Source organism: Gopherus evgoodei, unplaced genomic scaffold (genome assembly GCF_007399415.2).
Source record: "Gopherus evgoodei ecotype Sinaloan lineage unplaced genomic scaffold, rGopEvg1_v1.p scaffold_51_arrow_ctg1, whole genome shotgun sequence".
Lineage (NCBI taxonomy): Eukaryota > Metazoa > Chordata > Testudines > Testudinidae > Gopherus > Gopherus evgoodei.
In genome coordinates, this window is record NW_022060072.1 from 867,470 (window position 1) to 891,894 (window position 24,425).

Below are 24,425 nucleotides of genomic sequence, written 5' to 3' on the forward strand. Positions count from 1 at the left end.
TGTGACAGTCGTCCTTATGGGACTTTCACTGGACGATGCTGTCAGAGGAGAGTGGGAAGCAGCCGTCAGACTTTCCTCCCTTGTGGAAATTTTGACTGTGCTCAGGACTGGAAGAGAGGTTGCCGTAGGAGTCTCACTGCTTGTATATTCACTAAAAGTAGGGGGAAGAGAAGTTGTTGTTACGGTTGTCTCACTGGGGAAAGTTTCAGGGAGTGTGGAGAGAGAGACACTGGTTGTTATCTCCCTGGAAGATGATGATACAACTGCAGAGTGAGTAGCTCTTGTGGCCACTGTCTCTCTAGTGGATGTTTCAGATGGAGCGGACACAGGGGTTGTTGTTGACAATGTTGTTTCACGGTTGGTAAATTCTGTTGAAGCTGGAACAGAAACTGTTGTTGCCAGAGTCGTTTCATTGGTGGTGGGTTCGGAAAGGGATGTGTGAGAGACAGAAGTCAGGAAGGTGCTGTGGGTGGAGGAGCTGGTCAGCGTTGGTGGTGGAGAGGATGTGGCTGAGGTTGTCTCACTGTTGCTTGTTTCCATTGTGGTGTGCACTGAAGAAGGTGTTATGGCATTGGGTGTGGATGTCTCTGTCATTGGAAGAGAAGGAGAGTTTGCCATGGCAGTCTCCGTCCTTGTGAGTTCAGTACCAGTTGGACGGGGAGGAACCAATGTCACGGTTTTCTCACTGGTGGGGAATTCAGAGACCGCTGGCTGTGTGATGGTGATGGCCTCAGCGGGAGAGGTCAGGCTGGAAGGGCTGGACGTGGAGACGGACTCGTACATCGTTCTGGCCTCGGTCGCAGAGCTTGGGCTGTAACCGCTCAGTGTGGACACAGTCTCAGAGACACTGATGGCCTCAGATGCAGAGGTCAGGCTTGAAGCACTGGAGGAGGGAACAGACTCAGATACAGTGTGGGACTCGGCTGTGGAGGTCAGACTCGAAGCGCTGGGCATGGAGACGGGCTCAGAGATGGTGCTTCCCTCGGTCACAGAGCTTGGGCTGGAAGCGCTGGGCGTGGAGACAGACTCGGAGAGGGTGCTGGCCCCAGCAGTGGAGGTCAGCCTAGAAATATTGGGTGTAGAGACAGACTCCGAAAGGGTGCTGGTCTCAGCCATGGAGTTTGGGCTGGAATCGCTGCTCAGGGATACGGATTCAGTGCTCAGAATCGGAAGGGATGTTGCCACGGGAGTCTCCCTTTTTGTATATTCACCGAAGGTGGTGTGAAGAGAAGTTGTTGTTAGGGCTGTCTCAGTGGGGAAAGTTTCAGGTAGTGTTGGGAGAGAGACACTTGTCGTTATCTCCATGGAAGATGTTGATACAACTGCAGAGTGAGTAGCTCTTGTGCCCACGGTCTCTCTAGTGGATGTTTCAGATGGAGCGGACACAGGGGGTGTTGTTGACAATATAGTTTCAGGGTTGGTAAATTCTGTTGAAGCTGGAGCAGAAACTGTTTTTGCCAGAGTCGTTTCATTGGTGGTGGGTTCGGAAAGGGATGTGTGAGAGACAGAAGTCAGGAAGGAGCTGTGGGTGGCAGAGCTGGTCGGCATTGGCAATGGAGAGGATGTGGCTGAGGTTGTCTCACTGTTGTTTGTTTCCATTGTGGTGTGCACTGAAGCTGTTATGGCATTGGGTGTGGATGTCTCTGTCACTGGAAGAGAAGGAGAGTTTGCCATGGCAGTCTCCGTACGTGTGAATTCAGTCCCAGTTGGATGGGGAAGAACCAATGTCACGGTTGTCTCGTTGGTGGTGAATTCAGAGACCACTGGCTGTGTGACAGTCGTCCTTATGGGACTTTCACTGGACGATGCTGTCAGAGGAGACTGGGAAGCAGTCGTCAGACTTTCCTCCCTTGTGGAAATTTCGGCTGTGCTCAGGACTGGAAGAGAGGTTGCCGTAGGAGTCTCACTCCTTGTATATTCACTAAAGGTAGGGGGAAGAGAAGTTGTTCTTATGGTTGTCTCACTGGGGAAAGTTTCAGTTAGTGTGGAGAGAGAGACACTTGTCGTTGTCTCCCTGGAAGATGTTGATACAACTGCAGAGTGAGTAGCTCTTGTGCCCACTGTCTCTCTAGTGGATGTTTCAGATGGAGCGGACGCAGAGGGTGTTGTTGACAATGTTGTTTCAGGGTTGGTAAATTCTGTTGAAGCTGGAGCAGAAACTGTTGTTCCCAGAGTCGTTTCATTGGTGATGGTTTCCGAAAGGGTTGTGTGAGAGACAGAAGTCAGGAAGGAGCTGTGGGTGGCAGAGCTGGTCGGCGTTGGCAGTGGAGAGGATGTGGCTGAGTTTGTCTCACTGTTGCTTGTTTCCCTTGTGGTGTGCACTGAAGACCTTATCACATTGTGTGTGGATGTCTCTGTCATTGGAAGAGAAGGAGAGTTTGCCATGGCAGTCTCCGTACGTGTGAATTCAGTACCGGTTGGATGGGGAGGAACCAATGTCACTGTTGTCTCGTTGGTGGTGAACTCAGAGACCGCTGGCTGTGTGACAGTCGTCCTTGTGGGACTTTCACTGGACGATGCTGTCAGAGGAGACTGGGAAGCAGTCGTCAGACTTTCCTCCCTTGTGGAAATTTCGGCTGTGCTCAGTACTGGAAGAGAGGTTGCCGTGGGAGTCTCACTCCTTGTATATTCACTAAAGGTAGGGGGAAGAGAAGTTGTTCTTATGGTTGTCTCACTGGGGAAAGTTTCAGGTAGTGTTGGGAGAGAGACACTTGTCGTTATCTCCCTGGAAGATGTTGATACAACTGCAGAGTGAGTAGCTCTTGTCACCGCTGTCTCGCTAGTGGATGTTTCAGATGGAGCGGACGCAGGGGGTGTTGTTGACAATATAGTTTCACGGTTGGTAAATTCTGTTGAAGCTGGAGCAGAAACTGTTGTTGCCAGAGTCGTTTCATTGGTGGTGGGTTCGGAAAGGGTTGTGTGAGAGACAGAAGTCAGGAAGGAGCTGTGGGTGGAGGAGCTGGTCAGCGTTGGCGGTGGAGAGGATGTAGCTGAGGTTGTCTCACTGTTGCTTGTTTCCATTGTGGTGTGCACTGAAGATGTTATGGCATTGGGTGTGGATGTCTCTGTCACTGAAAGAGAACGAGTGTTTGCCATGGTAGTCTCTGTACTTGTGAATTCAGTCCCAGTTGGATGGGGAGGAACCAATGTCACGCTTTTCTCACTGGTGGTGAATTCAGAGACCTCTGGCTGTGTGATGGTGATGGCCTCGGCCGTGGAGGTTGGGCTTGCAGGGCTGTGCGTGGAGACGGACTCGGACATGGTGCTGGCCTCGGTCACAGAGCTCGGGTTGTAACTGCTCGGTGTGGAGAGGGGCTCAAAGGCAGTGCTGGCCTCGGCCGTGGAAGTCGGGCTAGAAGCACTGGACAAGGGAACAGACTTGGAGACGGTTCTGGTCTCAGCCGTGGAGGACGAGCTGGAAGCGCTGGCTGTGGAGACGGGTTCAGAGACAGTGCTGCCCTCTGTGACAAGGCTTGGACTGGAAGCACTGGGCATAGATATGGATTCAGTGCTGAGGACCGGAACAGAGGTTGCCACGGGAGTCTCCCTTTTTGTATATTCACTAAAAGTATGGGGAAGAGAAGTTGTTGTTAGGGTTGTCTCACTGGGGAAAGTTTCAAGTCCCGTTGGGAGAGAGACACTTGTCGTTATCTCCCTGGAAGATGTTGATACAACTGCAGAGTGAGTAGTTCTTGTGGCCACGGTCACGCTAGTGGATGTTTCAGATGGAGCGGACACAGAGGGTGTTGTTGACAATGTTGTTTCACGGTTGGTAAATTCTGTTGAAGCTGGAGCAGAAACTGTTGTTGCCAGAGTCCTTTCATTAGTGGTAGTTTCAGAAAGGGATGTGTGCGAGACAGAAGTCAGGAAGGAGCTGTGGGTGGAGGAGCTGGTCAGCGTTGGCAGTGGAGAGGATGTGGCTGAGGTTGTCTCATTGTTGCTTGTTTCCATTGTGGTGTGCACTGAAGGTGTTATGGCATTGGGTGTGGATGTCTCTGTCATTGGAAGAGAAGGAGAGTTTGCCATGGCAGTCTCCGTACTTGTGAATTCAGTCCCAGTTGGATGGGGAGGAACCAATGTCACGGTTTTCTCACTGGTGGTGAATTCAGAGACTGCTGCCTGTGTGATGGTGGTGGCCTCGACGGTGGAGGTCAAGCTGGCAGGGCTGTGCGTGGAAACGGACTCGTACATCGTTCTGGCCTTGGTCGCAGAGCTCGGGCTGTAACCACTGGGTGTGGAGACAGGCTCAGAGACACTGCTGGCCTCGGCTGCGGTTGTCGGGCTTGAAGCACTGGACGGGGGAACAGACTCGGAGACGGTGTGGGTCTCGGCCATGGAGGTCAGGCTTGAAGCACTGGACGAGGGAACAGACTCGGAGACGGTGTGGGTCTCGGCCATGGAGGTCAGGCTTGAAGCACTGGACGAGGGAACAGACTCAGAGACGGTGTGGGTCTCGGCCGTGGAGGTCAGGCTTGAAGCACTGAATGAGGGAACAGACTCGGAGATGGTGTGGGTCTCAGCCGCAGAGGTCAGGCTTGAAGCACTGGAGGAGGGAACAGACTTGGATACAGTGTGGGTTTCGGCCGTGTAGGTCAGGCTTGAAGCGCTGGGCATGGAGACGGGCTCAGACATGGTGCTGTCCTCGGTCACAGAGCTTGGGCTGGAAGCGCTGGGCGTGGACACAGACTCGGAGAGGGTGCTGGCCCCAGCAGTGGAGGTTGGGCTGGAAGAGCTGCGCATGGATATGGATTCAGTGCTCAGGGCCGGAAGGGACGTTGCCATGGGAGTCTTCCTTCTTGTATATTCACTAAAAGTAGGGGGAAGAGACGTTGTCCTTACGGTTGTCTCACTGGGGAAAGTTTCAGGGAGTGTTGGGAGAGAGACACTTGTTGTTATCTCCCTGGAAGATGTTGATACAACTGCAGAGTGAGTAGCTCTTGTCGCCGCTGTCTCGCTAGTGAATATTTCAGACCCAGTGAGCACGGAGGGTGTTGTTGACAAAGACAACTCACGGTTGGTAAATTCTGTTGAAGCTGGAGCAGAAACTGTTGTTGCCAGAGTCGTTTCATTGGTGGTGGTTTTGGAAAGGGATATGTGAGAGACAGAAGTCAGGAAGGGGCTGCGGGTGGAGGAGCTGGTCAGCGTTGGTGGTGGAGAGGATGTGGCTGAGGTTGTCTGACTGTTCTTTGTTTCCATTGTGGTGAGCACTGAAGATGTTATGGCATTGGGTGTGGATGTCTCTGTCACTGGAAGAGAAGGAGAGTTTGCCATGGTAGTCTCCATACGTGTGAGTTCAGTCCCAGTTGGATGGGGAGGAACCAATGTCACTGTTGTCTCGTTGGTGGTGAATTCAGAGACCGCTGGCTGTGTGACAGTCGTCCTTATGGGACTTTCACTGGACGATGCTGTCAGAGGAGACTGGGAAGCAGCCGTCAGACTTTCCTCCCTTGTCGAAATTTTGGCTGTGCTCAGGACCGGAAGAGAGGTTGCCGTGGGAGTCTCACTCCTTGTATATTCACTAAAGGTAGGGGGAAGAGTAGTTGTTCTTACGGTTGTCATACTGGTGGTGAATTCAGAGACCGCTGGCTCTGTGATGGTGATGGCCTCAGCAGGAGAGGTCTGGCTGGCAGGGCTGGACGAGGAGACGGACTCGGACATGGTGCTGGCCTCGGTCGCAGAGCTCGGGCTGTAACCGCTGGGTGTGGAGATGGGCTCAGAGACACTGCTGGCCTCGACCGTGGAGGTCGGTCTTGAAGCACTGGACGAGGGAGCAGACTTGGAGACGGTGCTGGCCTTGGCCATGGAGGACAAGCTGGAAGCGCTGGCTGTGGAGACGGGTTCAGAGATACTGCTGGCCTCGACCGTGGAGGTCGGCCTTGAAGCACTGGAGGAGGGAACAGACTCGGATACGGTGTGGGACTCGGCTGTGGAGGTCAGACTCGAAGCACTGGACTTGGAGAGGGACTCGGAGACGGTGCTTCCCTCCGTCACAGAGCTTGGGCTGGAAGTGCTGGGCGTGGAGACAGACTCGGAGATGGTGCTGATGTCAGCCATGGAGTTTGGGCTGGAAGCGCTGCTCATGGATACGGATTCAGTGCTCAGGATCGGAAGGGATGTTGCCACGGGAGTCTCACTTTTTGTATATTCACCGAAGGTGGTGTGAAGAGAAGTTGTTGTTAGGGCTGTCTCACTGGGGAAAGTTTCAGGTAGTGTTGGGAGAGAGACAGTTGTTGTTATCTCCCCGGAAGATGTTGATACAACTGCAGAGTGAGTAGCTCTTGTGGCCACTGTCTCGCTAGTGGATGTTTCAGATGGAGCGGACACAGGGGGTGTTGTTGTCAATGTTGTTTCACGGTTGGTAAATTCTGTTGAAGCTGGAGCAGAAACTGTTGTTCCCAGAGTCGTTTCATTGGTGGTGGTTTCAGAAAGGGTTGTGTGAGAGACAGAAGTCAGGAAGGAGCTGTGGGTGGAAGAGCTGGTCAGCGTCGGCAGTGGAGAGGATGTGGCTGAGGTTGTCTCACTGTTGCTTGTTTCCATTGTGGTGTGCACTGAAGATGTTATGGCATTGGGTGTGGATGTCTCTGTCATTGGAAGAGAAGGAGAGTTTGCCATGGTGGTCTCCGTACGTGTGAATTCAGTACCGGTTGGATGGGGAGGAACCAATGTCACTGTTGTCTCGTTGGTGGTGAATTCAGAGACCACTGGCTGTGTGACAGTCGTCCTTGTGGGACTTTCACTGGACGATACTGTCAGAGGAGACTGGGAAGCAGTCGTCAGACTTTCCTCCCTTGTGGAAATTTCGGCTGTGCTCAGGACTGGAAGGGAGGTTGCCGTGGGAGTCTCACTGCTTCTATATTCACTAAAAGTATGGGGAAGAGAAGTTGTTGTTACAGTTGTCTCACTGGGGAAAGTTTCAGGTAGTGTTGGGAGAGAGACACTTGTCGTTATCTCCCTGGAAGATGTTGATACAACTGCAGAGTGAGTAGCTCTTGTGGCCACGGTCACGCTAGTGGATGTTTCAGATGGAGCGGACGCAGAGGGTGTTGTTGACAATGTTGTTTCACGGTTGGTAAATTCTGTTGAAGCTGGAGCAGAAACTGTTGTTGCCAGAGTCGTTTCATTGGTGGTGGGTTCGGAAAGGGTTGTGTGAGAGACAGAAGTCAGGAAGGAGCTGTGGGTGGAAGAGCTGGTCAGCATTGGTGCTGGAGAGGATGTGGCTGAGGTTGTCTCACTGTTGCTTGTTTCCATTGTGGTGTGCACTGAAAAGGGTGTTATGGCATTGGGTGTGGATGTCGCTGTCATTGGAAGAGAAGGAGAGCTTGCCATGGTAATCTCGGTACTTGTGAATTCAGTACCTGTTGGATGGGGAGGAACCAATGTCACGGTTGTCTCGTTGGTGGTGAATTCAGAGACAGCTGGCTGTGTGACAGTCGTCCTTGTGGGGCTTTCACTGGACGATGAGGTCACAGTTTTCTGGGAAGCAGTCGTCAGACTTTCTCCTGTAGATGTCTCTGAAGAACTGGCGTGTGTGCTTCTCTCTGTGGGGGACGCAGACATGTTTGGGACCGGAGCGGTGGCTGAGCTCGGTGTTTCTGCGCTGGACTGAATCGCGGTGCTGAGCGCTGTCTCACTTGCTGTGAACTCAGCTGACGTTGGCGTTGACGGAGTCCCTGCTACTGTCGTGGTCGGCTCACTAAGTGAGGAAAATTACCACGGCGTCATCGTTCGTGTGATCAATTACAGATCAGGCCTTTCCCATGGACCGCTGCTGAGTCACCCGCCCCACGTCCTGCAGTGCAACCCCACCTGGCACCGTGCTGGGGCAGTGTGGTCACTGCATGCCCGTGGAGAGCGACCCCTGCTGAGCCCCCGCCCACTTCCTGTCCCAGTGTGCCCCCTAGCACTGTGCTGGGGCCAGCCCTGCCTGCTGGAGGAGAGTGTCCTCTGCAGAGCCCCCGGCCCACTTCCTGTCCCACTGTGCCCCCTAACACTGCGCTGGGGCCAGCCCTGCCTGCTAGGGGAGAGCGACCCCTGCTGAGCCCTCCGCCCCACTCCCTGCCCCACAGCGCCCCCTAGCGCTGCCCTGCAGCCAGCCCTGCCTGCTGGGGGAGAGCGACCCCTGCTGAGCCCTCTGCCCCACTCCTTGCCCCACAGCACCCCCTAGCGCCACCCAGGGGCAGCCCTGCCTGCCAGGGGAAGCGCCCCCTGCTGCCCCTGCCCTGCTCACTGCCCCACTGCGCCCCCTAGCGCCACCCAGGGGCAGCCCTGCCTGCCAGGGGAAGCGCCCCCTGCTGAGCCCCCTGCCCTGCTGCCTGCCCCACTGCACCTCCTACAACTGCCTTGGCCAGCCCTGCCTGCCAGGGGAGAGATCCCTCACACTGCTCCCCACAGCTCACCCCCACCCCACGCTTTCAGCACATCACCCCTAGTTGCCACCATGCTGAGGCACTGGGGTCAGCAGTGACCCAGAGAGGAGAGCATCCCCTGCCCCGCCTGGCTCTGGAGAGCTCATGAGCTCGCGGGATACGGCAGCAGGGAGGGAAGACGTCTGTAGCTCCAGCAGCAGAGCAACCCCCTCTGGGAAGTTGTGTGACTCACCGGCACTGGGGTCCCTGAGCCCCGAGGTAGCACTGCTCCCCTGCCTCGCAGAAGGGGCCGTAGGGGCTCTGGCTGCTGCAGTTGGAGACGCACATCAGCGTGTTGCTCACGTTGAGCGGGAAGTAATATTTCTGGTACGCCGCGGGGATGACGGAGTCGTTCTGGCAGACCGCTAGGGAGAGGGGGGCGAACGCCGAGGCAGGTAAATACCGCAGGAAACCAACCCACCTCCCACCTCCTCCCTGGATGCGCAGACGCTGCTCAGCCAGGCGTGTCCCAAGGGACCATCCAGAATGGTAACTGGTCCCAGAGAGCGACCGGATCCTGGGCTACAGGGGAGAAGGCACCTAACGCCTGGGTGCTGTGGCTAGGCCAATTCACACTGCGCAGAAAATTCTCCTGGCCGCCGGAACGGCTTCCCCAGGGAACTGATGGATTCCCGACGCCTTTAAATTGAGACTGTGCGTCTCCAAACACTCTGCACCTGCTCAGCCAGGCACAAAGATCACTGGGGTCCTTGCATCTGCCGGCCAGACCCTTAGCAGGTGTCAATCTGCTGTGAATCCATTGGCACCAATTGAACTGGGATGCAAGTTCTCACCAGCTGCGGATCTGACCTCACACACCTACGGGACAGACACCTGGGGTTGTCCTGGGAGTGCCGGGAAGTGGGTGACAGGCAGAGACCGAGGCTCTGGGTCTTACCTGCTATGTTCAGATTGACCGAGTTGACCTGGGTGGCTCCAGCTTCAAAGCACAATTTGTCTGAAAACAAGAAAGAGAGGGAGACCCAAATGTGAGTTGCAGCGTTTGTGTTTTGGGAGGGATCTGGGCCCAGGTTGGTGGGTGTTTAGAGCTATGAGCTGGAGGGCAGGTGAGGGAGGGAGTTCTCACCCACCGTCAGAGCTGGGTGGGAAATTCAGCCCCGTGCTTAGAAAAGTTTCAAAGAGAACAAAATTGGTTTCTCACTTCCATCAAAAATTGTGCTTCAAAACGGTGTGTGTGTGTGTGTGTGTGTGTGTGTGTGTGTGTGTGTGTGTGTGTGTGTGTGTGTGTAAAAAAACAGCTGCCCTCCAATATACCAGTTTTCCAACAAAGACAAAAACTGGAGCATTTCAGTTTCTTGTTAAAAGAAGCCTTTTGCCACCAGACCAAGCCCTTCAGCGGATAGTTTTTGGCCAGCAGGATGTCCTGGCCCCTAGTCCTGGCACCTAATGTGTGGAAGTGGTCCCTGGCATGGTATGTCCCTGGGGCCACATCTCGGGACATCGGGTTAGCCCATCACCTGTGTCATTGGAGGTGCAGTTGCGGTGGACCAGGCGGTCTCTGACGTTGCTGACGGCTTCCGTGTACGTGCTGTTGTACCTGGAATATGGCACAGCCAAAAAGATCTCGTGATCCACAATGATGCTGCCGTTTCTGCGGAGGAGGAGAGGAGCCAACGTCAGCGCCGGGGAAGGAGGGCAGACCGGAGGTGGCCGCGTGCTCTCGCTCCAAGGGGGGCCTCCGACAAGGGTTTGGCTTGGGCAGAACCCTGCCGCCCCAGCGGAGCCACCGCCACGGTTGGAATCCAGCCCCCAGGATACCCAGCCCACCCAGAGCACAACGGGGAGCAGGACTGTGGTTGCCACCCCAGCCTCTTACCTCAGTGAAATTATCTTCAACCCCTGGTACTGGGGGATCTCACTGTAGATCTTCTCAGTCTGGAAAAGAAAGAAAGCTCGCAGCCAAGCACAAGGGGTGTTTCATCGCAGGTCCCCCCCTCTGAGGCAGCAGGAAGGCCCTCCCCAGAGACCCTCTCCCCCTGTGCAGCAGGGTGCCTGTGCTGAAGGTGAGAATTGGGGTAGTATTTTTCTGACCCATACCCATGTGCCTCAATTTACCCACAGACTTTGCATTGCTATCCACTGGGCACATTCCCTGGAACTGAGGGGATACGGGACGGGGTTTCTGAGCCACATATCCCATCTGAGTTGGTCCAGAAACACTGTCAAGGACTGTGTCAAACTGACACCTTTCGTTGATAAATCTCACTTCTGCTGGGGAGAGGGATCTGCTCATGGGGTGCCCATTTTTCCAGGACCCCCATTTGGCCAGGGCCCCATCAGCCCAGTGGTTAATTCACCATTGCATCCAGCACCATTGTGCCCTCGTGCCACCCCAGTTCATCCCCTTTGGATGATCAGAAACAGCGGCAGACCCCTCTCCCCAGCAGAAGTGCTGGGTGGTGGGGGAAGCCCCAGTGCCTGGACCCTGACTGCGGACCCAGGACAGGAGGAGCTCTGGCTCCCTGCCACGGGCTTAGGGCAGGGGGAGCATTCACTGCCCGCTGCGGCCCCGGGACCGTGGCAGGGGCACCGACTTCTCCGGTCTTGGTGCCACAGAAAGGAGCAAACGGGTTATGGGGCTGCCGTGTGGGGGTGGGACGTTACCGCCATAAGCTGTGACCGTATAAATCATTGTTGCAACCACTGTGATATATTTGCAGCAAGTGCTGCCCAAGGCTTGTCGTGTGAGGTGTCTATGGAACGGTTGTGATTTTCTGGGTAGGACTGTGCTGTTTGTAGGGGTGTCTCCGTTTTGTATTGAAAGTTATGAATATTGGCTCTGTACTTGTATCTCAAGGTGTTTGGATTCAAAGAAGCCTCGGTGAACCGTGCGGTCGGCTCCTTGAGTGGGGACTGTTCTTAGTAAGTGCTCAATCAAGAAACACTTAACGGACAATGGACCTTGCGAGACTCCAATCCACATAAGTCTTCCTGGAAACGCTCAAGGTAGCGGGTGAGCAACGGGAGGTGGGGTGGGTTCCCCACTGCTCTTCTCCAGGGCGCCAACAAACCTGAACTCACCTCTGGCTGGACGGAGGCATCCCCAGGGACCTCGGGACCTGGAGGTCACTGATCATTCCTGCACAGGCGAGGTTTGGGCTGGCTAGCCCTGCAGGGTTTGCTGGCATGGCCGGGGACAGACCCCCCCACCCAGCCTATCACCAGGAAAGTCTCATCAAGAGCGGGAACACGGGGCTTGCTGTTCTGGGGACCCCAGCAGATCATCGCAACCACATTCATGAGAGCCCCAAACCCCCATTCCCGCCACCTTGGCACCCTTGTCTTGGACCTTGCTCATGAGTGAGCTCCCCGCCCCCCAACGCAGGCCCTTATCTCCCTCACCTGATTCTTAAAACGGGTCTCGAAAGCTTTGAAGTCAGGGGAGCTCTGGTTCTCCAGGCTCAGGTTGAAGACCGCATTCACCACCTCCAATCTGATGCTGATCACTGCCACAACATCATCTGCCAGCGGGAAACAAAGGGGTGACTCATGGAGCGCCCCCCGACGGAGCACACCTCGGGCAGTGTGGCCAGCGCTGGCGTCAAGTTGGTTCCTGACAACCCTTAGCCCCCGTAGTCCCGCGGGTTACAGAAGAAACTTCCCTTCCATTGAACAGGCCTCTCCAGGCTGCAGTGGAAAGCCTGAAAACAGCCCCCGTGAAGCCCCCAAAACCCAGATGGCAAATGCAAAGAACCAGACGAACTTTAGGCATTGGGCTCGGATGGTCCCTTCTGGACTCAAACCTCCAGGACACTCTGAACACAGGCGAAATATTTTTTAAGTCTCCTGATTTTGAAGCCAGTCTTGCTTTGCTGTGGGCACCGGACTCCTGGGTGCTGGATGATTCAGTGGGACAGAACTGCTCCAAGTTTGTGGTGTGGGGAGGGATGAGCACGGGATGCAGCTGGGCTCCTGGGGATGCACGGACACAGCAGAAAGGTGCCCAGGGAAGGCACCCAATGGCACCGGCAAAGGAGACAGATACCTCCTTGGAGCCGGGAGTCGGAGAAACAGAGTCCACATTTCAGGGCGAGGGGGCAGGCTGGCAAATGCACTTGGGGGGCTGGAAAGGGGTAGTAGCCCCAGAGGGGGACTCACCTATGGTGATGTTGTTTCTTAGCACGTCACAGCTCTGGCCCGTAAAGGCTGGGAGACAGAAGCACTGGGACCCCTGTAGCGTCCCGCTGTTCTGGCACTGCACGGGGGCTGGCATGGTGGAGCCAGCTTCAGGAGAGAAAAAGAAAAATCACAGCAAGGAGTCACAGCAGCTGTTTGTGCCGACACCCCTCCCAGGTGCTGCCTGGGGTGGGGCAGAGAGGCTCTTTATACAGGGACCCTTCACCCGGTGCTGAGATGGGGCCAACTAGGGGATGGTGCAGCTGGTTATACAGGGACCCCTGACTCAGTGCTGAGATGCAGCCATCTCTGGGGTGGGGCATCTGGTTATACACGGACCCCATGCCAGTCGGTGATAAAAGGAGGAACAACATTCAGGGGCTCCTGAGTCCCCACTCTGCTGCCCCACACCCTGCTCTAAGAACCATGTTATCCATAAAGAGCCTCAAAACTCACCCCTCGTGGTTCTTGCACCAGTGGTGTTTGCGGCAGGACTGCTGCTACCTGGCGGAGAAACCCTTGTTGCCAGAGTCATTTCACTGGACGTGGTTTCGGAAAGGGATGTGCGAGAGACAGAAGTCAGGAAGGAGCTGTGGGTGGAAGAGCTGGTCAGCGTTGGCAGTGGAGAGGATGTGGCTGAGGTTGTCTCACTGTTGCTTGTTTCCATTGTGGTGTGCACTGAAGATGTTATGGCATTGCGTGTGGATGTCTCTGTCATTGGAAGAGAAGGAGAGTTTGCCATGGCAGTCTCCGTACTTATGAGTTCAGTACCAGCTGGATGGGGGGGAACCAATGTCACTGTTGTCTCGTTGGTGGTGAATTCAGAGACCGCTGGCTGTGTGACAGTCGTCCTTGTGGGACTTTCACTGGACGATGCTGTCAGAGGAGACTGGGAAGCAGCCGTCAGACTTTCCTCCTTTGTGGAAATTTCGGCTGTGCTCAGGCCTGGAAGAGAGGTTGCCGTGGGAGTCTGACTCCTTGTATATTCACTAAAAGTAGTGGGAAGAGAAGTTGTTGTTAGGGCTGTCTCAGTGGGGAAAGTTTCAGGGAGTGTTGAGAGAGAGACACTTGTCGTTATCTCCCTGGAAGATGTTGATACAACTGCAGAGTGAGTAGCTCTTGTGGCCACGGTCTCTCTAGTGGATGTTTCAGATGGAGCGGACGCAGGGGGTGTTGTTGTCAATGTGGTTTCACGGTTGGTAAATTCTGTTGAAGCTGGAGCAGAAACTGTTGTTGCCAGAGTCGTTTCATTGGTGGTGGGTTCGGAAAGGGTTGTGTGAGAGACAGAAGTCAGGAAGGAGCTGTGGGTGGAGGAGCTGGTCAGCGTTGGCAATGGAGAGGATGTGGCTGAGGTTGTCTCACTGTGGCTTGTTTCCATTGTGGTGTGCACTGAAAAGGGTGTTATGGCATTGGGTGTGGATGTCTCTGTCACTGAAAGAGAAGGAGAGTTTGCCATGGTGGTCTCCGTACTTGTGAATTCAGTACCGGTTGGATGGGGAGGAACCAATGTCACGGTTGTCTCACTGGTGGTGAATTCAGAGACCGCTGGCTGTGTGATGGTGATGGCCTCGGCCGTGGAGTACATCGTTCTGGCCTCAGTCGCAGAGCTCGGGCTGTAACCGCTGGGTGTGGAGACAGGCTCAGAGACACTGCTGGCCTTGGCTGCGGTTGTCGGGCTTGAAGCACTGGATGAGGGAACAGACTCGGATACAGTGTGGGACTCGGCTGTGGAGGTCAAGCTCGAAGCGCTGGGCATGGAGACGGGCTCAGACATGGTGCTGCCCTCGGTCACAGAGTTTGGGCTGGAAGCGCTGGGCGTGGAGACAGACTCCATGAGGGTGCTGGCCCCAGCAGTGGAGGTCAGCCTAGAAATATTGGGTGTAGAGACAGACTCGGAGAGGGTGCTACTCTCAGCCATGGAGGATGGGCTGGAAGCGCTGCGCATGGATATGGATTCAGTGCTCAGGGCCGGAAGGGACGTTGCCACGGGAGTCTCACTTTTTGTATATTCACTGAAGGTAGTGTGAAGAGAAGTTGTGGTTACGGTTGTCTCAGTGGGGAAAGTTTCAGGTAGTGTTGGGAGAGAGACACTTGTCGTTATCTCCCTGGAAGATGTTGATACAACTGCAGAGTGAGTAGCTCTTGTGGCCACTGTGTCGCTAGTGGATGTTTCAGATGGAGCGGACGCAGAGGGTGTTGTTGACAATGTGGCTTCACGGTTGGTAAATTCTGTTGAAGCTGGAGCAGAAACTGTTGTTGCCAGAGTCGTTTCATTGGTGGTGGGTTCGGAAAGGGTTGTGTGAGAGACAGAAGTCAGGAAGGAGCTGTAGGGGGAAGAGCTGGTCAGCGTTGGCGGTGGAGAGGATGTGGCTGAGGTTGTCTCACTGTTGCTTGTTTCCATTGTGGTGTGCACTGAAGATGTTATGGCATTGGGTGTGGATGTCTCTGTCATTGGAAGAGAAGGAGAGCTTGCCATGGCAGTCTCCGTACGTGTGAATTCAGTCCCAGTTGGATGGGGAGGAACCAATGTCACTGTTGTTTCATTGGTGGTGAATTCAGAGACCACTGGCTGTGTGACAGTCGTCCTTATGGGACTTTCACTGGACGATGCTGTCAGAGGAGACTGGGAAGCAGTCGTCAGACTTTCCTCCCTTGTGGAAATTTCGGCTGTGCTCAGTACTGGAAGAGAGGTTGCCGTGGGAGTCTCACTCCTTGTATATTCACTAAAGGTAGGGGGAAGAGTAGTTGTTCTTACGGTTGTCATACTGGTGGTGAATTCAGAGACCGCTGGCTGTGTGATGGTGATGGCCTCAGCAGGAGAGGTCTGGCTGGCAGGGCTGGACGTGGAGACGGACTCGGACATGGTGCTGGCCTCGGTCGCAGAGCTCGGGCTGTAACCGCTGGGTGTGGAGATGGGCTCAGAGACACTGCTGGCCTTGGATGCGGAGGTCGGGCTTGAAGCACTGGAGGAGGGAACAGACTCGGATACAGTGTGGGACTCGGCTGTGGAGGTCAGGCTCGAAGCGCTGGGCATGGAGACGGGCTCAGACATGGTGCTGCCCTCGGTCACAGAGCTTGGGCTGGAAGTGCTGGGCGTGGAGACAGACTCGGAGAGGGTGCTGCTCTCAGCTGTGGAGGTCAGCCTAGAAATATTGGGTGTAGAGACAGACTCGGAGAGGGTGCTGCTCTCAGCTGTGGAGGTTGGGCTGGAAGCGCTGCGCATGGATATGGATTCAGTGCTCAGGGCCGGAAGGGACGTTGCCACGGGAGTCTCCCTTTTTGTATATTCACTAAAAGTAATGGGACGAGACGTTGTCCTTACGGTTGTCTCACTGGGGAAAGTTTCAGGGAGTGTTGAGAGAGAGACACTTGTTGTTATCTCCATGGAAGATGTTGATACAACTGCAGAGTGAGTAGCTCTTGTGGCCACTGTCTCTCTAGTGGATGTTTCAGATGGAGCGGACACAGGGGGTGTTGTTGACAATGTTGTTTCACGGTTGGTAAGTTCTGTTGAAGCTGGAGCAGAAAATGTTGTTGCCAGAGTCGTTTCATTGGTGGTGGGTTCGGAAAGGGTTGTGTGAGAGACAGAAGTCAGGAAGGAGCTGTGGGTGGAAGAGCTGGTCAGCGTTGGCGGTGGAGAGGATGTGGCTGAGGTTGTCTCATTGTTGCTTGTTTCCATTGTGGTGTGCACTGAAGAAGGTGTTATGGCATTGGGTGTGGATGTCTCTGTCATTGGAAGAGAAGGAGAGTTTGCCATGGTGGTCTCCATACGTGTGAATTCCATCCCAGTTGGGTGGGGAGGAACGAATGTCATGGTTTTCTCACTGGTGGTGAATTCAGAGACTGCTGACTGTGTGAAGGTGATGGCCTCAATGGTGGAGGTCGAGCTGGCAGGGCTGTGTGTGGAAACGGACTCGTACATCGTTCTGGCCTCGGTCACAGAGCTTGGGCTGTAACCGCTGGGTGTGGAGACGGGCTCAGAGACACTGATGGCCTCGGATGCGGTTGTCGGGCTTGAAGCACTGGACGAGGGAACAGACTCGGAGATGGTGTGGGTCTCGGACGTGTAGGTCAGGCTTGACGCACTGGACGAGGGAACAGACTCAGAGATGGTGCTGCCCTCGGTCACAGAGCTTGGGCTGGAAGTACTGGGAGTGGAGACAGACTCGGAGACGGTGTGGGTCTCGGCCGTGGAGGTCAGGCTTGAAGCACTGGAGGAGGGAACAGACTTGGATACAGTGTGGGTTTCGGCCGTGTAGGTCAGGCTTGAAGCGCTGGGCATGGAGACGGGCTCAGAGATGGTGCTGCCTTTGGTCACAGAGCTTGGGCTGGAAGTACTGTGCTTGGAGACAGACTCGTAGAGGGTGCTGGCCCCAACAGTGGAGGTCAGCCTAGAAATATTGGGTGTAGAGACAGACTCGGAGAGGGTGCTGCTCTCAGCTGTGGAGGTTGGGCTGGAAGCGCTGCGCATGGATATGGATTCAGTGCTCAGGGCCGGAAGGGACGTTGCCACGGGAGTCTCCCTTTTTGTATATTCACTAAAAGTATGGGGAAGAGAAGTTGTGGTTACGGCTGTCTCACTGGGGAAAGTTTCAGGTAGTGTTGGGAGAGAGACACTTGTCGTTATCTCCCTGGAAGATGTTGATACAACTGCAGAGTGAGTAGCTCTTGTGGCCACTGTCTCGCTAGTGAATGTTTCAGATGGAGCGGATGCAGGGGGTGTTGTTGACAATGTTGTTTCACGGTTGGTAAATTCTGTTGAAGCTGGAGCAGGAACTGTTGTTCCCAGAGTCGTTTCATTGGTGGTGGTTTCGGAAAGGGTTGTGTGAGAGACAGAAGTCAGGAAGGAGCTGTGGGTGGAAGAGCTGGTCAGCGTTGGCAGTGGAGAGGATGTGGCTGAGGTTGTCTCACTGTTGCTTGTTTCCATTGTGGTGTGCACTGAAGATGTTATGGCATTGGGTGTGGATGTCTCTGTCATTGGAAGAGAAGGAGAGTTTGCCATGGCAGTCTCCGTACTTGTGAATTCAGTCTCAGTTGGATGGGGAGGAACCAATGTCACGGTTGTCTCGTTGGTGGTGAATTCAGAGACCGCTGGCTGTGTGACAGTCGTCCTTGTGGGACTTTTACTGGACGATGCTGTCAGAGGGGACTGGGAAGCAGCCGTCAGACTTTCCTCCCTTGTGGAAATTTTGGCTGTCCTCAGGCCTGGAAGAGAGGTTGCCGTGGGAGTCTCACTGCTTGTATAGTCACCTAAAGTGAGGAGAGAGGAGGAGGTTCCCGTGGTGGACTCGGCCGAGGTCGTGGAGCTGCTCTCACTGGACGAGGAGGAGGTTCCCTTGGTGGACTCGGCCAAGGTCGTGGGGCTGCTCTCGCTGGGAGAGGAGGAGGTTCCTGTGGTGGACTCGGCCGAGGTCGTGGGGCTGCTCTCGCTGGGAGAGGAAGAGGTTCCCGTGGTGGACTCGGCCGAGGTCGTGGGGCTGCTCTCACTGGGGGAGGAGGAGGTTCCCGTGGTGGGTTCGGCCGAGGTCGTGGGGCTGCTCTCACTGGACGAGGAGGAGGTTCCCGTGGTGGACTCGGCCGAGGTCGTGGGGCTGCTCTCGCTGGGAGAGGAGGAGGTTCCCGTGGTGGACTCGGCCGAGGTCGTGGGGCTGCTCTCGCTGGGAGAGGAGGAGGTTCCCGTGGTGGACTCGGCCAAGGTCGTGGGGCTGCTCTCGCTGGGAGAGGAGGAGGTTCCTGTGGTGGACTCGGCCGAGGTCGTGGGGCTGCTCTCGCTGGGAGAGGAAGAGGTTCCCGTGGTGGACTCGGCCGAGGTCGTGGGGCTGCTCTCACTGGGGGAGGAGGAGGTTCCCGTGGTGGGTTCGGCCGAGGTCGTGGGGCTGCTCTCACTGGACGAGGAGGAGGTTCCCGTGGTGGACTCGGCCGAGGTCGTGGGGCTGCTCTCGCTGGGAGAGGAGGAGGTTCCCGTGGTGGACTCGGCCGAGGTCGTGGGGCTGCTCTCGCTGGGAGAGGAGGAGGTTCCCGTGGTGGACTCGGCCGAGGTCGTGGGGCTGCTCTCGCTGGGAGAGGAGGAGGTTCCTGTGGTGGACTCGGCCGAGGTCGTGGGGCTGCTCTCGCTGGGAGAGGAAGAGGTTCCCGTGGTGGACTCGGCCGAGGTCGTGGGGCTGCTCTCGCTGGGAGAGGAAGAGGTTCCCGTAGTGGACTCGGCCGAGGTCGTGGGGCTGCTCTCGCTGGGAGAGGAGGAGGTTCCCGTGGTGGACTCGGCCAAGGTCGTGGGGCTGCTCTCGCTGGGAGAGGAGGAGGTTCCTGTGGTGGACTCGGCCGAGGTCGTGGAGCTGCTCTCGCTGGGAGAGGAGGAGGGGCCCGTGGTGGACTCGGCCGAGGTCGTGGGGCTGCTCTCGCTGGGGGAGGAGGAGGTTCCCGTGGTGGACTCGGCCGAGGTCGTGGGGCTGCTCTCGCTGGGAGAGGAGGAGGTTCCCGTGGTGGACTCGGCCGAGGTCGTGGGGCTGCTCTCGCTGGGAGAGGAGGAGGTTCCCATGGTGGACTCGGCCGAGGTCGTGGAGCTGCTCTCGCTGGGAGAGGAGGAGGGGCCCGTGTTGGACTCGGCCGAGGTCGTGGGGCTGCTCTCCCTGGACGAGGAGGAGGTTCCCATGGTGGACTCGGCCGAGGTCGTGGGGCTGCTCTCACTGGACGAGGAGGAGGTTCCCATGGTGGACTCGGCCGAGGTCGTGGGGCTGCTCTCGCTGGGAGAGGAGGAGGTTCCTGTGGTGGACTCGGCCGAGGTTGTGGGGCTGCTCTCGCTGGGGGAGGAGGAGGTTCCCGTGGTGGACTCGGCCGAGGTCATGGGGCTGCTCTCGCTGGGAGAGGAGGAGGTTCCCGTGGTGGACTCGGCCGAGGTCGTGGGGCTGCTCTCGCTGGGGGAGGAGGAGGGGCCCGTGGTGGACTCGGCCGAGGTCGTGGGGCTGCTCTCACTGGAAGAGGAGGAGGTTCCCGTGGTGGACTCGGCCGAGGTCGTGGGGCTGCTCTCGCGGGGGGAGGAGGAGGTTCCCGTGGTGGACTCGGCCGAGGTCGTGGTGCTGCTGTCGCTGGACGAGGAGAAGGTTCCCGTGGTGGACTCGGCCGAGGTCGTGGGGCTGCTCTCGCTGGACGAGGAGGTGGTGCCCGTGGTGGGTTCGGCCGAGGTTATGGGACTCCTTTCACTGGGCAAGGAGGAGGTTCCCGTGGTGGCATAAGCTGATGTGGTGAGAATGCTCTTGGTGGGAGATGAGGAGGTGCCAATGGTGGACTCGGCTGAGGTCGTGGGGCTGCTCTCACTGGACGAGGAGGAGGTTCCCATGGTGGACTCAGATGAGGTCGTGGGGCTGCTCTCGCTCGGAGAGGAGGAGGTTCCCATGGTGGACTCGGCCGAGGTCGTGGGGCTGCTCTCGCTGGGAGAGGAGGAGGGGCCCGTGGTGGACTCAGATGAGGTCGTGGGGCTGCTCTCGCTCGGAGAGGAGGAGGTTCCCGTGGTGGACTCGGCCGAGGTCGTGGGGCTGCTCTCACTGGACGAGGAGGAGGTTCCCATGGTGGACTCGGCTGAGGTCGTGGGGCTGCTCTCGCTGGGGGAGGAGGAGGTTCCCATGGTGGACTCGGCCGATGTCGTGCGGCTGCTCTCGCTGAGAGAGGAGGAGGTTCCCGTGGTGGACTCGGCCGATGTCGTGGGGCTGCTCTCGCTGGGGGAGGAGGAGGTTCCCGTGGTGGACTCGGCCGAGGTCGTGGGGCTGCTCTCACTGGACGAGGAGGAGGTTCCCGTGGTGGACTTGGCCGAGGTCGTGGCGGTGCTCTTGCTGGGAGAGGAGGAGGTTCCCGTGGTGGACTCAGCTGAGGTCGTGGGGCTGCTCTCGCTGGGAGAGGAAGAGGTTCCCGTGGTGGACTCGGCCGAGGTCGTGGGGCTGCTCTCGCTGGGAGAGGAGGAGGTTCCCATGGTGGACTCGGCTGAGGTCATGGGGCTGCTCTCACTGGGCGAGGAGGAGGTTCCCGTGGTGGACTCGGCCGAGGTTGTGGGGCTGCTGTCGCTGGACGAGGAGAAGGTTCCCGTGGTGGACTCGGCCGAGGTCGTGGGGCTGCTCTCGCTGGGAGAGGAGGAGGTTCCTGTGGTGAACTCGGCCGAGGTCGTGGGGCCGCTCTCGCTGGGGGAGGAGGAGGTTCCCGTGGTGGACTCGGCCGAGGTCATGGGGCTGCTCTCGCTGGGAGAGGAGGAGGTTCCCATGGTGGACTTGGCCGAGGTCGTGGGGCTGCTCTCGCTGGGGGAGGAGGAGGTGCCCGTGGTGGACTCGGCTGAGGTCGTGGGGCTGCTCTCGCTGGAAGAGGAGGAGGTTCCCGTGGTGGACTCGGCCGAGGTCGTGGTGCTGCTCTCGCTGGACGAGGAGGCGGTGCCCGTGGTGGGTTCGGCCGAGGTTATGGGACTCCTTTCACTGGGCGAGGAGGAGGTTCCCGTGGTGGCATAAGCTGATGTGGTGAGAATGCTCTTGGTGGGAGATGAGGAGGTGCCAATGGTGGACTCGGCTGAGGTCGTGGGGCTGCTCTCACTGGACGAGGAGGAGGTTCCCATGGTGGACTCGGCCGAGGTCGTGGGGCTGCTCTCGCTGGGGGAGGAGGAGGTTCCCATGGTGGACCCGGCCGAGGTCGTGGGGCTGCTCTCGCTGGGCGAGGAGGAGGTGCCCGTGGTGGACTCGGCCGAGGTCGTGGGGCTGCTCTCACTAGGGGAGGAGGAGGTTCCCGTGGTGGACTCGGCCGAGGTCCTGGGGCTGCTCTCGCTGGGAGAGAAGGAGGTTCCCGTGGTGGACTCGGCCAAGGTCGTGGGGCTGCTCTCACTGGACGAGGAGGAGGTTCCCATGGTGGACTCGGCTGAGGTCGTGGGGCTGCTCTCGCTGGGGGAGGAGGAGGTTCCCATGGTGGACTCGGCCGAGGTCGTGGAGCTGCTCTCGCTGGGAGAGGAGGAGGGGCCCGTGGTGGACTCAGATGAGGTCGTGGGGCTGCTCTCGCTCGGAGAGGAGGAGGTTCCCGTGGTGGACTCGGCCGAGGTCGTGGGGCTGCTCTCACTGGACGAGGAGGAGGTTCCCATGGTGGACTCGGCTGAGGTCGTGGAGCTGCTCTCGCTGGGGGAGGAGGAGGTTCCCATGGTGGACTCGGCCGATGTCGTGGGGCTGCTCTCGCTGGGAGAGGAGGAGGTTCCCGTGGTGGACTCGGCCGATGTCGTGGGGCTGCTCTCGCTGGGGGAGGAGGAGGTTCCCGTGGTGGACTCGGCCGAGGTCGTGGGGCTGCTCTCACTGGACGAGGAGGAGGTTCCCGTGGTGGACTTGGCCGAGGTCGTGGCGGTGCTCTTGCTGGGAGAGGAGGAGGTTCCCGTGGTGGCATAAGCTGATGTGGTGAGAATGCTCTTGGTGGGAGATGAGGAGGTGCCAATGGTGGACTCGGCTGAGGTCGTGGGGCTGCTCTCACTGGACAAGGAGGAGGTTCCCGTGGAGGACTCGGCTGAGGTCATGGGGCTGCTCTCACTGGGCGAGGAGCAGGTTCCCGTGGTGGACTCGGCCGAGGTTGTGGGGCTGCTGTCGCTGGACGAGGAGAAGGTTCCCGTGGTGGACTCGGCCGAGGTCGTGGGGCTGCTCTCGCGGGGGGAGGAGGAGGGGCCCATGGTGGACTCAGCCGAGGTCGTGGGGCTACTCTCGCTGGGAGAGGAGGAGGTTCCCGTGGTGGACTCGGCCGAGGTCGTGGGGCTGCTCTCGCTGGGAGAGGAGGAGGGGCCCGTGGTGGACTCAGATGAGGTCGTGGGGCTGCTCTCGCTCAGAGAGGAGGAGGTTCCCGTGGTGGACTCGGCCGAGGTCGTAGAGCTGCTCTCGCTGGGCGACGAGAAGGGAACTGTGGTGGACCCAGTCAAGGTCGTGGGGCTGCTCTCCCTGGACGAGGAGGAGGTTCCCGTGGTGGACTTGGCCGAGGTCGTTGTGCTGCTCTCATTGAGAGAGGAGGAGGTTCCCATGGTGGACTCGGCCGAGGTCGTGGGGCTGCTCTCGCTCGGGGAGGAGGGGGTTCCCGTGGTGGACTCGGCCGATGTCGTGGGGCTGCTCTCGCTGGGGGAGGAGGAGGTTCCCGTGGTGGACTCGGCCGAGGTCATGGGGCTGCTCTCGCTGGGAGAGGAGGAGGTTCCCATGGTGGACTCGGCCGAGGTCGTGGGGCTGCTCTCGCTGGGGGAGGAGGAGGTGCCCGTGGTGGACTCGGCTGAGGTCGTGGGGCTGCTCTCGCTGGGAGAGGAGGAGGTTCCCATGGTGGACTCGGCCGAGGTCGTGGGGCTGCTCTCGCGGGGGGAGGAGGAGGTTCCCGTGGTGGACTCGGCCGAGGTCGTGGTGCTGCTGTCGCTGGACGAGGAGAAGGTTCCCGTGGTGGACTCGGCCGAGGTCGTGGGGCTGCTCTCGCGGGGGGAGGAGGAGGTTCCCGTGGTGGACTCGGCCGAGGTCGTGGTGCTGCTGTCGCTGGACGAGGAGAAGGTTCCCGTGTTGGACTCGGCCGAGGTCGTGGGGCTGCTGTCGCTGGACGAGGAGAAGGTTCCCGTGGTGGACTCGGCCGAGGTCGTGGGGCTGCTCTCGCTGGACGAGGAGGCGGTGCCCGTGGTGGGTTCGGCCGAGGTTATGGGACTCCTTTCACTGGGCAAGGAGGAGGTTCCCGTGGTGGCATAAGCTGATGTGGTGAGAATGCTCTTGGTGGGAGATGAGGAGGTGCCAATGGTGGACTCGGCTGAGGTCGTGGGGCTGCTCTCACTGGACGAGGAGGAGGTTCCCGTGGAGGACTCGGCCGAGGTCCTGGGGCTGCTCTCACTGGACGAGGAGGAGGTCACCGTGGAGGACTCGGCCGAGGTCGTGGGGCTGCTCTCGCTGGGCGAGGAGGAGGTGCCCGTGGTGGACTCGGCCGAGGTCGTGGGGCTGCTCTCACTAGGGGAGGAGGAGGTTCCCGTGGTGGACTCGGCCGAGGTCCTGGGGCTGCTCTCGCTGGGAGAGAAGGAGGTTCCCGTGGTGGACTCCGCCGAGGTCGTGCGGCTGCTCTCGCTGGGAGAGGAGGAGGTTCCCGTGGTGGACTCGGCCGAGGTCGTGGGGCTGCTCTCGCTGGGAAAGGAGGAGGTTCCCGTGGAGGACTCGGCCGAGGTCGTGGAGCTGCTCTCGCTGGACGAGGAGGAGGTTCCCGTGGTGGACTCGGCCGATGTCGTGGGGCTGCTCTCGCTGGGGGAGGAGGAGGTTCCCGTGGTGGACTCGGCCGAGGTCGTGGGGCTGCTCTCACTGGACGAGGAGGAGGTTCCCATGGTGGACTCGGCTGAGGTCGTGGGGCTGCTCTCGCTGGGGGAGGAGGAGGTTCCCATGGTGGACTCAGATGAGGTCGTGGGGCTGCTCTCGCTCGGAGAGGAGGAGGTTCCCGTGGTGGACTCGGCCGAGGTCGTGGGGCTGCTCTCGCTGGGAGAGGAGGAGGGGCCCGTGGTGGACTCAGATGAGGTCGTGGGGCTGCTCTCGCTCGGAGAGGAGGAGGTTCCCGTGGTGGACTCGGCCGAGGTCGTGGGGCTGCTCTCACTGGACGAGGAGGAGGTTCCCATGGTGGACTCGGCTGAGGTCGTGGGGCTGCTCTCGCTGGGGGAGGAGGAGGTTCCCATGGTGGACTCGGCCGATGTCGTGGGGCTGCTCTCGCTGGGAGAGGAGGAGGTTCCCGTGGTGGACTCGGCCGAGGTCGTGGGGCTGCTCTCACTGGACGAGGAGGAGGTTCCCGTGGTGGACTTGGCCGAGGTCGTGGCGGTGCTCTTGCTGGGAGAGGAGGAGGTTCCCGTGGTGGACTCAGCTGAGGTCGTGGGGCTGCTCTCACTGGACGAGGAGG

The 24,425-nt window shown here is 58.3% G+C and overlaps 2 protein-coding genes across 2 annotated transcripts; both read right to left on the reverse strand.

The window, feature by feature from the left end:
• Positions 1-14: 14 nt before the first annotated feature.
• On the reverse strand, positions 15-21,405 carry LOC115643116 (mucin-17-like; the record flags this gene model as incomplete). The annotated part of the gene is made up of 13 exons (XM_030546933.1): positions 15-38; positions 184-1,063; positions 2,330-7,693; positions 8,599-8,770; positions 9,304-9,363; positions 9,884-10,017; positions 10,243-10,301; positions 11,769-11,887; positions 12,525-12,650; positions 14,067-17,952; positions 18,766-18,957; positions 19,774-19,914; positions 21,352-21,405. Coding segments are annotated over 13 exons (11,211 nt in total), but the record flags the coding sequence as incomplete, so codon positions are not given.
• Positions 21,406-21,522: 117 nt separating this feature from the next.
• Positions 21,523-24,285, reverse strand: LOC115643117 (uncharacterized protein DDB_G0271670-like; the record flags this gene model as incomplete). Its single annotated transcript, XM_030546934.1, has 5 exons — positions 21,523-21,705; positions 21,838-22,132; positions 22,391-22,474; positions 23,165-23,382; positions 24,157-24,285. Coding segments are annotated over 5 exons (909 nt in total), but the record flags the coding sequence as incomplete, so codon positions are not given.
• Positions 24,286-24,425: the final 140 nt, after the last annotated feature.